At 43.4% G+C, this 13,074-nt stretch overlaps 1 protein-coding gene across 1 annotated transcript in view; it reads left to right on the top strand.

The window, feature by feature from the left end:
* The window catches only part of PREP (prolyl endopeptidase), a 132,571-nt gene that overhangs the window by 14,249 nt on the left and 105,248 nt on the right, over positions 1 to 13,074 (top strand). Inside the window, exon 3 of the mRNA XM_019967296.2 lies at positions 11,951 to 12,084. Coding sequence (XP_019822855.1) covers positions 11,951 to 12,084 — 134 coding nt within the window. The remainder of the gene's footprint in view (positions 1 to 11,950; positions 12,085 to 13,074) is intronic.

Consider the following 13,074-nt stretch of genomic DNA (forward strand, 5'->3'; position numbering starts at 1 on the left):
TTTGAGCATTGAATCTCCACCTCTGCCAGTGGTTGGAATTATGACTTGTAAGTGTGGTTTTATTGTTCTAAAGCTCAATGATTAAACTAGGCCAAGATTACCTTGAAGCTGTTAGGAAAACACCTCTTTTAATTGGTGTTTATGAACCTACCGTGAAATGCCCTGCCCTCCATTATTAATGTTTCATGTAAGGACCTGGTTTGAGAATTTCTACTATGTCGTTCCTTCTCTACTAGAAACAGGAAGTGCTTTAGGTAAATATATTACCAGTTATTATCTCAATCTCCAAGACTTCTAAGGTCTTAAAATGTTTCATCACCTCCTACAGAAATGTTTAGCCTTAGTATGGTTCATAAAAATACTTCTTGTAAATCCACAGTTGAAATGTGTATTTAGGGAACCATGTCCTTTTGATCTGTGCTTGGGGTAATTGTCAAAAGTATGATAGAGTTTGCTGTTACTGGGCCATCCTCTTTTCTAAGCAGTCCTTTTGTCTTTTTCTTGCTTTCTGCAATGGGGTTTTTGAGGCAAGCAGCCGAAATGAATTCTGGCCACGTTTGGCAAGTAAGGAATTCATAGCAAGGACAATGAGGCCAGCTTCTGGGTGGACTGGAAAGCTAGGCTTGGAGCAGGCAGGAACCAGGTAGTTCTAGAGCTCCATGGTGGGAATTTCCACGTTTCGGGCAGCACTGCTAATGGCATCCGTGATTACAGTCCTTGAGCCCTCTGCCCCTTGTTCAGTGACTGCATCCCAGGAGAGGGAGTTTTATTTGGCCAGCCTCCAGACATGTTTGTGCTCATCCCTTGGCTGTACTGTGGCAATGAAAAAAGATTTGATAGAAACCTTGGGGACCTTCTTTTGCTTCCGGAGTGACAAGACAGCTATGTGGAGTTCTCTCACTAAGCAGGGAGAACCCTGGGGAGGAAAATGGATCCTGGCAGCCCAAATGCCACAGGTCCACTGGTTTCGTTCCCATTCCTCCTCCAAGGGAGGGTGCTCATACCCTCCCTTTCCTCCCCTGTCCTGTGTTTACTTGTGTGTCCACTAATCGGAACATTAGATTACATGGGGGTGAGGAGGATGAGCTGTCATGAGCAAGAGAAACGTGGGCCATGCCAGCTTGGAATCACATGCCATCCTAGGCAGACCAGAGATTGGAGATGGTGAGCCCCTTAACCTTTGAGCTGCTGGAGGTGAGTGCCAAAAGGAGGCTGAGCCACACCTTGAGTAGAGGCTGGGAGTCTTGCCCAATTTGTTCACCACCAGGGAAAGCAGCCCCCAAACCATTGATGAAATTCTTAAGCTGCTTGAGTACATTTAACATTAATATTTTCCCCATAAGCACTACTCAGCTTTGGTTCCAATAATCTACATTTCCTCTGTGACAAATGTTGACATCAGACATGATATCTTTGGGAAAACAGTTATTAAAGAACCAACAACTAAGGAACGAAGATAACTGACTTCTCTGAGCCGTCTTCTTTTCTCTTAGATGTCTGCCATGTCCAGGGGGAAAGCACTCAGTCATAAAAATCACCTGTGCATGAGTGCATGTGTGCTTGGTCGCTTCAGTCGTGTCCAACTCTTTGTGACCATGTGGACTGCAGCTCACCAGGCCCCTCAGTCCATGGGATTCTCCAGGCAAGAACAGTGGAGTGGGTTGCCATGCCCTCCTTCAGGGGATCTTCCCAACCCAAGGGTTGAACCCTCCTGCTTTGCAGGTGGATTCTTTACCCACTGAGCCACCTGAAAAGCCCCAAAATCACCTGGGTACTTGTTAAAAATAGACATGCCCACGATCTACTTTTAGAGTATCGGATAGGAGTAGAAATCTGTTTCCCAAGCACCTCATCTGGTAATTCTTAAGATCCAGAAAGCTTGGAAAAACTGCCTTAGAGAATGCTTAGACATGATTAGAGAACAGTAATACTTGTGCTTTTAGAGATGATTAGAGAATAATAATAGTTTTGCTTTATAGAGGGCACTTTCAAGGAGCTAAAATTCTCATAGATGCCTCACTTGCTCAGAGTATCTTTGTAAACTGGAGGGACTTTATTTGTGATTCTGATTTTTCTCACTGGGGGAAATCAAGGCGTATGTCATAATAAAGACTTCAAGAACTCTCCTGTATAGCACTGGATGGCACTCTGACCATTTGGACCAGCTGTGTATATAATCATGCACACGATACTCTGAACCTCCAGTTGCCTCTGTAAAATCTCATACCCTTCTTGTTTTTATCCCTGCTGGCACTGCCTAGTTCAGGCATGCATTGCCACCGAGCTAGACATTCAGTAGCATCCTAATGTCTCCCTTCTTCCAGAACTTCTTTTCTACCCTGTTCTTCCCAGCAGCAGATGAGAACTCTTTCAAGATCTTGGAACCTGTTTATTCACGGGAAAGCAACAATGTATAGTTGTTTAATGAATAGCTTTAGAGGTAGGCAGGTTTGAATTTTAACTCCACAATTTTACCAGAGGTATGACATTGATCATGCTTATCAACCTCTCTAAACTTCAGTTCTCTAATTTATAATTTGGAGAAAACTACTAGATCAGATCAGATCAGATCAGATCAGTCGCTCAGTCGTGTCCGACTCTTTGCGACCCCATGAATCATAGCACGCCAGGCCTCCCTGTCCATCACCCACTCCCGGAGTTCACTGAGACTCACGTCCAACGAGTCAGTGATGCCATCCAGCCATCTCATCCTCTGTCGTCCCCTTCTCCTCTTGCCCCCAATCCCTCCCAGCATCAGAGTCTTTTCCAATGAGTCAACTCTTCGCGTGAGGTGGCCCAAGTACTGGAGTTTCAGCTTTAGCATCATTCCTTCCAAGAAATCCCAGGGTTGATCTCCTTCAGAATGGACTGGTTGGATCTCCTTGCAGTTCAAGGAACTCTGAAGAGTCTTCTCCAATACTACAGTTCAAAAGCATCAATTCTTCAGCGCTCAGCCTTCTTCACACCACAGGAAAAACCATAGCCTTGACTAAACTACTATATATGGTAGTGGTAAAAACTGAGTCATAATGTTTGTGAAGCATGTAGCAGAGTGGTAGGCACAAGTGCTTAATAAATGGTTGTTATTGCATTTATTATTAACTGGCTTAAATAGCACAGGGATTATCTGCTTGATCATTTAAAGCTTTAGAGCTATCTAGGACAAATTCTTTTATTGCAGTCAATTCTTGTGCTCTGTTCATATCTCCTTTCATTTGGGTCCATTTTAGTGGTTTGTATTTCCTAGAAAATTGTCCATGTCATTGAGATTTTAAAACTTACTAGCATGGGGTTATGTGAAATATTTCTTACAATGACTTTATTCTCCATGTTTGTGTGTCTTTCTTTATCATTTCAAATTTCCAGTATCTGTAACTTCTTTCCTCTTTATAATTAGTTTAGCCAGAACTTTGGTTGAATATGATGGTGGGGGGATTGTTTGTTTTTAGAAAGGAATGGTTCTAGAACTTTTAAGTTGTATCCTTTAATTTTCTAACTCATTGATTTATTTTTATTTTATTTTTTTGTTACCTTAAAGATTTTTGATTAGAATGTTTAATTAATATTTCACTCTTTCTCCTTTACTGATGATCACTTTTTCCAGGCTTCTGCATCAAGCTTCTGGTGGATTCATCCTCTTCCAGCCTGGGGTGCTTGAGCTGAGGGGCTCTTGAAAGAGCTGTATCAGTCAGGACTCGTGATGAACAGCACCTTTATATATATATGTTTAAAAAGAGCTGAGAAGTTCACGTAATTGAAGATCAGTACATGCCGTAAGGCACAGCTTGATCTAGGACTGCTTGTGATATTTCTGTAAACCTGTCTGCCTCTGTCTCTTAGGTGATCTACTTTTCTCTGGTTGTTTTGTTTTCCAGTAGCCTCTCCCACGTGATAGACAAAGATGGTCCTTGCCCCTTCAGGTTTTACACAGCCCTGACAATCCCAGATCTCATGAGATAGCCTCTCCTTCTATTGTTCACCTCGGTTCCTAAAAAAGGATTCTGGTTGCTTGTCCTGGGTTCATAACTACTTTATTGACTGTTACATGTCAAGGAGAATTGATGGAAGAGTCGGCCTATGAAAGTGAATAGGATTAACTTATGTGAAGAATGTAGAAAGGAGTTAACATAATTAGAATATAGACAGGGATATCACTGACATTTTATGACATTTAGTGTAAGCTGCTGGCACCCAGAAATGGTAAAATCTGATCAAGAGAGGGTGAACCCCAGACTTCCTGAGGGTGTGACTCATTTTCCAGACCTAGTCTTGTATCTCGGAGAAGGCAATGGCACCCCACTCCAGTACTCTTGCCTGGAAAATCCCATGGATGGAGGAGCCTGCTAGGCTGCAGTCCATGGGGTCGCTAAAAGTCGGACACGACTGAGCAACTTCACTTTCACTTTTCACTTTTCTGCATTGGAGAAGGAAATGGCAACCCACTCCAGTGTTCTTGCCTGGAGAATCCCAGGGACGGCGGAGCCTGATGGATTGCCGTCTCTGGGGTCGCACAGAGTCGGACTCGACTGAAGCGACTTAGCAGCAGCAGCAGCCTTGTATCTGGGTGTAGAGCATCTTCCCTGGGCCACGTGTACTTCATCCATCACAGTGTGGGCACTGCCCTTCAGCACATGGCACACCCAGTCCCCAACTGTCCCCCGAGCCTGTTCCAGGTACACTCCTGAATCTGTGCTGTGGACTCAATCAGGTCAGCTGCCTTGATGTGTGTGAGTCATTAAACAAACCCCTGGACCAGCCCTGAGCCTCCTTCTGAATGGGTGTCCTGCCCAGCCCTGGATGAATCCCTGGATCTCAGGGAGGGGAGTTCTGATGGCTAGCAGAGGTCACACCTCACCCCCAACCCCAACTCCAGTCTATCAGTGGGGCATCCTAAGATACTGAAAAGAAACAGATGTCAGCTTCAGGTGTTTTTGTCACATTCTAAGAACTTTAATGGCAAAAGGAGAGGAGGACGACAGAGGATGAGATGGTTGGATGGCATCACGGACTCAGTGGACTTGAACTTGAGCAAACTCAGGGAGATAGTGAAGGACAGGGAGGCCTGGCGTGCTGCAGTCCATGGTGTAGCAGAGTCAGACACGACTGAGCAACTAAACAACAACAAGAACTTTAATTCCTGATAGTTTTGGTTTTCTTATTTTTGAAATAGTCTTGTTATCGTTTGGATTTCCTCAGTGATACAAGAGTTATTCAAGAAAGGATATGCATGTGTTTAACTTCCTCCTGGGTGGGTTTTTAGTTAGATTTGGACTTGATGTGCAGATCGCCTCTGTCCTTGCCAGGCTCCTGGTCAGTAGTAGTATGTACACTGAAGAACAGAGCCAGGTCAGGTTAGTGTTCCAGCTTCAAATGAGCTCCCTGGTAATGGCGAGATTTGAGACCAAGGCTTGAGTCTAAGGTCATAGCGAGACTTTCTGCTTCCTTCCCCTTTGATTGGCATAACTCGCCCAGTGGGGGAACAAGTTGATTTGCCCTCCTGGGGACAGGCAGAGAAGGTGGAAAGAGACCTGGAAGGGCTTTTGGAAGGCTCCACCTGGTCTGTCACCCACATGCAGCAGGAAGCTCAATGGGGCCCTTCCTACCCTGAGAGCAGAGAGGGACCCACTTTTAATTTTTATTCTTTATTTTTTGGCAGAATTAAATTTGGGGCAGTTTATTTTCAAAAAAAATTTTAAAAACCTATTCAGTTGCTTATTCAGTTAATTTGTTATGTTTTAGATTCCAGTATTTTCATATTTCAGACATTTTTGGTGTGTTTAAAACTACCTTGAAACATTTTGGTCCTGTGTAACATTTTCAAATTATGAAAGCAAAAAATTTCAATAGCTCAGAGAGTGAAAGAATCTACTAGCTAAAAAGTATCTGATGAACTCACCAAACAAGAAGGAAAAGTGAATCCATCTCTTGATGCCCTTTACTTCCTCTGTAGTCACACTGGGCTTTTAATGTTAAAAGATAAGCCTTATGGATTTGGGGATCTCACCAATTGGATTTGACATTTCTCGCCCTTGGGGTTTGTAGGGGTTTGTGGGACCAGGAAGAGAAAGGCACCTCCCTGGGTCAGTATAACGGCATTGTAGTTACAAACATGACCCAAACAAGCTTTTCTTGGAATTTAATGTTTCCTTTTTGGTCTGATCTGATGTACTGGTAATGTTTGTAAATGTTCAGAGAACACTGCAAAATATGGGGCACTTTTTTCTTTCATTTGTGGGGTGTCAGTTCCTAAGTGTGTCCTGTAAAGTACGTGCCTCCATTCTTCTATAGTCTCAATTTCTAGACCTGTTTCCTGGAGCAGCTGCCTCTCACTGTATTTGGCACGACCTGCCTCTAGTTTTTCATGTGATCACCCAGCCCTCTTGGCCCTGGGTCCTGCAGCCTCCCAGATGAACTTTGCCACCTCTTGTCGTCTTTTTTAGGGGTGTGTCCTTGCACCTGGGGAGTCATTTCTGAATTCTGCTACACTTCCAGCAAAGAGAGGGGTCCGGGTGCTTCCCCTTCTGACCTCCAGGATGCTCTCAGCTCCTTACACAGGACTGTACAGAAAACACTGCCAGTCCGTGCTGTGACACCAACCACTTGCCTTGATCATAGTTGCTTTAACCAGCACACTCATATATATATATGAGTGTTAGTGTTATCCGCACATGTTTGTGTGCATATGTATATGTACACATATGTATGTATACACATACATGTACACACACACACCTACATATATACCTCCTCGTGTATGTATAATTTGCAGCTAAAATTCCTCCAGGTTTGTGGGATGTAGGTAGCACTCTCCCTGGTTTCACTCGAATGGTACCCGTGCCACAGTCTCCCAGCTGGAAGTCCCTCTGTCATTGGACTGCCTGCCTGCCCCATTCTCTGAGGCCCACTCCACCCTATCCTGGGAGTGGCTTTCCCTCTATTTGTTCTCCTAGAGCTTTTATCTTTATGCATGTGATTCATCTTTTTAATCCTGTATTGCCCATCGTGATGTTCTGTGTTGTTTTTCAGTCGCTCAGTCGCGTCTGACTCTTTTGTGACCTTCCCATGGACTGTAGCCTACCAGGTTCCACTGTCCATGGGATTTTCCAGGCAAGAATACTGGAGTGATTGCCATTTCCTTCTCCAGGGGATCTTCCACGTCTCCTGCTTTGGCAGGTGTATTCTTTACCACTGAGCCACCACAGAAGCCCTATGTTCGTTATATACTTTATCTATTTAATAAGTAACTTATGCATCCTCTTTATTCATATACGTAAGACTAGTGCTTGTGAAAGGACTTGAGATAGTTAGTGGATTGATGTGAGGACAACTTGAAAAAAATTCTGGAAACAGTCAAGGTAAAGGCATCTCCAGCTCCCAAACTGAGCAACACTTTGCCAGGTAGCTGTGTTTTCTTTTTATTAAATTATGGTAAGAACATTTAACACGAATTCTGATCTCTTAATGGCATTTAATGTGTATAATATAGTATTGTTAACACAGTGTTGTACAGCAGGATTTAGTTGTCTTGCATAACTGAAACTTCCCTTTCAAGGTTTCTAATAGTTAAGGCAAAATGAAATGTGAATTGGATTTCTTAGCTTTGAGCAACTATTCTTAGAAAAATGTGTTCAGACTCATCCATAGCTATAAAATCTAAACTCGTGATCCTCTTTAAAAAGCTCAGCTGCTGGTGTCATTTCATGGGCTTTTGAGTTTCAGTGATTTTAATAATACCCTGGAGTATGAGTTTGGATACTGAGACTCCTGCCGGACAAGAGTAATTTAATTCTCCTCACCCTGCTTCTTTATCATCATACAATTGCTCAAGTTTTTCTTTTCATTATCCTTATACCTCTTCTTCCTTTCCCCCAAATGTGTTCTAATTTTCAGACCAAGAAGTCAGACTGTTAAATCCATAAATGACCAAGAAGTCATTATTGGTATTCTTTGGGACCCTAAATTTCACAAACCCCTTAACAGAAGTTTTACCTGCACCTTCATGAAGAGGACCTGCTCATATTATAAAGATGCACATTATGATAGAACTTAGACTGTTAAGAACTTGAACATTGTTTGCATCTGGATATTGGAAGGGTGTCGTCTTTAAATATTGCTCTAGTTAAAGTAATTGACTAACATTTGTGGGTGACATATTGGATATAATGAGCCTGGTTATTTGGTAGCGTTGTTATGACTGTTCTGATGGTTTTCCGAACATTTCATATGAGAAAAGCCAGTGTGCCTGCTTTGGTGTGAGATGGATTCTGTGGCAGCAGTTGTGATTGTACCGAGAGATGCCAAGCAGCATAGAATCCACGGGTGAGCACAGTTTACCTTTGCAGGGAAAATTGACTAAGGATCTATGACTCCTGGATCCACTGTGGTCCTCCTAGAGCCAGGGTCAGGCCTAGGTGCAGCCTCATCCAAACACAAATCAGAAGGACTAGGGGAATGAAGGCTGCAGGGCTTCTTCCCCAGAGGACCCCCAGTAGAAAGGGCCCTTCTAGGACTCTCAGTCTGCTGGGTCTCAGGGTGGGAGCCCTCAGAAGCTTGAACGTTCTGCTGAGACCCTTCTAGTAACCAACCATCTGACCAAGATGTGAGCGTGGGCTTACCCATCTTCTCTCTCCCCACTCCCATTCCTCCCCTCTGTCCCAGCCCTGCTCCTTTTTGAGACAGGCCATTCTACATGGACTTGTCTCTCACCAGACTACTGCCTGAGCCTCCTAACCAGCTTCCCTGTTTCCACTTTAGCTCCCCCATTGTCTGTTCTCCACCCAGAGCAAGAGGAGCCCTTTAAAAAGGTAAACGAGGGCCAGGAGTCAGCCTCGGGCACTGTTACAGTGACTGAAAGAACATAACTCTGGCTTCAGTGCTGTTGCTAACTCACTGAGTGACCTTGGCCAGGTGACCTTATTACCACCTGCCTCCACTTTCGTGTCTGTAAGACTGCACACCCAGGGTGACATGGAGCCAGCAGTAAATGGGGCTTGAGATGCTCAGGCTCCCACCTCCCACAGAGATGGTGGGGACAGACATTGCCGACAGGTGACCCAGCAGAGACAAAGACTGGGAGAGGAGCTCAGTGGACTGAGGCCAGGGACAGGAGGGAAGGTCATGTCAAAAGGTCCAGTTTACTTCACCCATGAAATCAGGTAATGCTTTTGCCTCCCTGGTGGCTCAGACGATAAAGAATCCGTCTGCGATGCAGGAGACCTGGGTTTGATCCCTGGGTCTGTAAGATCCCTGGAGAAGGAAATGGCAACCCACTCCAGTATTCTTGCTTGGAAAATCCCATGGACAGGGGAGCCTGGTGGGCTACAGTCCATGGGGTTGCAAAGAGTCAGACATGACTGAGTGACTAACACACCCACCCACCCCTCAACTCCCCCCCACCCTCAGAATGCTACACACACACTACACCCCCCGCAGAGTACCAACACACACACACACACACACCACCGCACCACACCACACCCCCACTCCCACCCCACCCCGGAGTGCTGCCCCTCCTGGCTTTGCAGCTGTCCATCGATTTTGTAACTAAAAAGCAAAAAGTATCTTTGTGGACACTTCCTAATGAGATAGAGTGGGGTCAGCAAACTTCCTGTAAAGGGCCACGTAGGAAATATTTTAGATGATGTGAGTCACCCAGGTCACTGTTAGGTTTTCCACCCTTGCCTGCACCCAGCTGTTAAAAATATAAAACCTATTCTAGGCTCGAGTACCATAGGAAAGCAGGCCATGGTGAGGTTTGCCAATCCCTCATGATAGGTGGTTGGAGTTGTATTTCTGTGGGACTCAGTTTTATTTTCTGTTTGAATGAAATGAGAAATGTGACGTGTAACCGTTTTATTTCTCCTGAATTGATCCTCTTGCAAAACTCTTGTTAATCACTGTAGTCATACCTCATACTCTTTCCCGCTTGTTTTCAAGCACATTATAAACCTTGAGTTTTAGAGCAGCTTTCTCGCAGCACAGAATCGTGGTTCTCCAGCATGGGGTCATTGCTTTGTGTAGGAGAGCCCATTTAAAGACCATTTTGAGCTGGGTGGGCCTTTAAGTCTGCATGGACTCTAGCAATAATGCGTCTTTTGTGTGCCATTCCGAATATAGTAAGGTGTTCATTTCCTGAAGTTTTCTCCTATCAAAACGGTTTGCCTTTGCATAGACATTTGATTCAACCTTCAGTTGGGCTGATACATTTATTCATGCTTCATTTCTAATAGCCAGATGTGAATTATTATGAAGCCCGGATTTTATAGTATTATAAACTTTCTGACTGCTTAGTTATAAACAGGCTAAGCTTGGATACAACTGATCTGTTGTAGAAACTGTCACTTCCTCTGCCAGCATCTCCTGACCTCCTGAGGCTACCTCTTGCTTTTCTTCCAAACCATTATTGTCAATAAACTTACTCAGTGCCACCCACTTTCCAATTTTTTTTTTTTTAATACTCTATAGTTTCAACATTTAGCAAAGTTCTCAAGTTGACAAGAGTAGTAGGTCTTGGAAAAATTGTCAAAAACAAAATTGATAAGCTGGTGCCTGGGTATCTCTGGCTTGGTTAGATAGTACCTGGGTATCTCTAGCTTGTATCTCTAGCTTGGTTTCTTTATATCTGATATTTGGGGATCACTGGCTGCTGAGAAGCCAGGAGCCTTGGCCTGGGGTGAGTGCCCTTTCTTGACAGCATGTGATCTGAGCAGTGGAATAGTGTGTTCATTGAGAACAGATTCAAGAACTGGCTCTGCCACTTTCCAGCTGCGCAATGTTCGTCACCTTTTGAACTACTCTAAGACTTGGGCACCTGATGTGAAGAGCTGACTCATTTGAAAAGACCTGACACTGGGAAAGATTGAGGGCAGGAGGAGAAGGGGACGACAGAGGATGAGGTGGTTGGGTGGCATCACCGACTCAATGGACATGGCTTTGGGTGGACTCCGGGAGTTGGTGATGGACAGGGAGGCCTGGCCTGCTGCGGTTCATGGGGTCGCAAAGAGTCGGACACGACTGAACTGAACTGAAGACTCAGTCTCCCCATCCAGAAAGTTGGGCTGAAAAAGAACCTTCTCCATTGAATATGAGTTCTAAATGAGTTAATACTTGGTTGGTACAGAGTGCCGTGTGAGTATTACTGTTATTTATTGAGGGAAAGTATGCTTTTGCTGATACATTTTTTCCAAAATCTTTTTTCCTGCTTTTATTGAGATACAGTTGATGTACAGCACTGTGTAAGTTTAAGGTGTACAGCATAATGATTTGATCTGCTTGTATCTTAGTTGACATCCATCAACTCATTCAGATAGGAAAAGAAAGAAGAAAAAAGTTTTTTTTCCTTGGGATGAGAATTCAGGATTTTATTCTAACAACATTTATATCTTTTAAAGCAATGTCAGTTATAGTCATCATGTTGTACATGACATACCTAGTAGTTATCTTATAACTGGAAGTTTGTGCATTTTGACCACCTTCATTCAGTTCCCACTTGCCTTATCTCCTTCCTGCCTCTAGTAACCACAAATCTGATTTTTCTATGAGTTTGTGGATTTTGGTTTTGTTTTACATTAGTCCACATATGAGTGAGATCATGCAGTATTTGTCTTTCTCCGTTAGACTTAATGTCCTCAAGTTCCATCCGTGTTATCACAAATGGCAGGATATCCCACTTTTCTTATGACTGGATTACACTTGTCTGTATGTCGTCCACATTTTCTTTATTCATTCGTCTGTCAGGGGACACTTTGGCCATTTCCATGTTGTGACTGTTGTAAATAATGCTGCTGTCAACTTGAGGGTGCAGATGCCTCCTCAACACAATGTTTTTGTCTCCTCAGGATATAGTCCCAGGAGTGAAATTGCTGAACCTTGCTGGTAATATTAATGGATAACACTGCATGTGGAAAATCTTATATCTGACATGCTTTGTTCATTTAAATTTTCTCTCCAGGCTTTCGTGGAGGCCCAGAACAAGATTACCGTGCCGTTTCTTGAGCAGTGTCCTATTAGAGGTTTATACAAAGAGAGAATGACTGAATTGTATGACTATCCCAAGTATAGCTGCCACTTCAAGAAAGGGAAAAGGTATGTGAACTTGCTTTCATTTCATTTTCTTTTTGCTTTCCTTAAATTTTACAGTACAAATTCCAAACAACTTACCAGTTTATAAACATTATAAAATCAATTCATTTCTATGCTTGACTATGAAAATAGTATTTTTTTTTTGGTCTGTTGTCCACATTCTTAAAAGAAGGACTAAGAAATTTGGCAGAGATGTGTCCTAGGATGAAACTAGACTGTAGGAAGTAGTTGTTATCTTGTGGCTAGTAATTGGTGAGATAGCATGATTCATAGACAGCAGTGGGGATTTATTTGCCTCTAAAATTAATCCTCTTTGGCTTATGCTACATGAAAAGACTTTATTAGATGCCTTTCTTCCATCCAAGAATGGCAGTAGGCCAAGAGGGAGCACCCATTAATTCACCTCTCTTGTTCCTCTCCTTCTGACACTCACTTAAAACATAGCCTCTTGTTCGCCTTTTAAGTCTTTTTGGAACCACTACCACAGATTCACTTTAGAAATTATTAGACTCCCCCGACACAGAAATCAGCAAAGTATGCTCTGCATGCCAAGCCTCGCCCACCTCCTACTTTGCAAATGAAGTTTAAATGGCACACAGCCATGGTCATTTGCTTGTGTGTTATTCATGGCTGCTTTATACCACAACTGCAGGATTGAGTCTGTATGGTGCCCAAAGCCTAAATAATTTGCAGTCTTGCTCATTACAGAAAAAGTTTGCCCGCCCCTTGCCCTAGGAGCATGACTAAGGAAGGGAACTGGTACATTTTAGCAAATCTGCTGTCTTCTCCATTGAAAAGAAAAAGTTACTGCTTTACTGAATATCGGTTTTCATTTTAGCATATAAAGCAGCCTTTATTTAGCTGATGTGCAGAATCACAGTGAATTGTTTTAATACCTAAAGCAATTCAAGTAACAAATTCTAGGTACAGGGAGCTGGTGGGACCTTCCACTGTAGTCCCCTGGCACAGCCTATGTGCAATTGTAGCTTTGTA

This window comes from Bos indicus, chromosome 9 (genome assembly GCF_029378745.1).
Source record: "Bos indicus isolate NIAB-ARS_2022 breed Sahiwal x Tharparkar chromosome 9, NIAB-ARS_B.indTharparkar_mat_pri_1.0, whole genome shotgun sequence".
In the NCBI taxonomy this organism is placed as follows: domain Eukaryota; kingdom Metazoa; phylum Chordata; class Mammalia; order Artiodactyla; family Bovidae; genus Bos; species Bos indicus.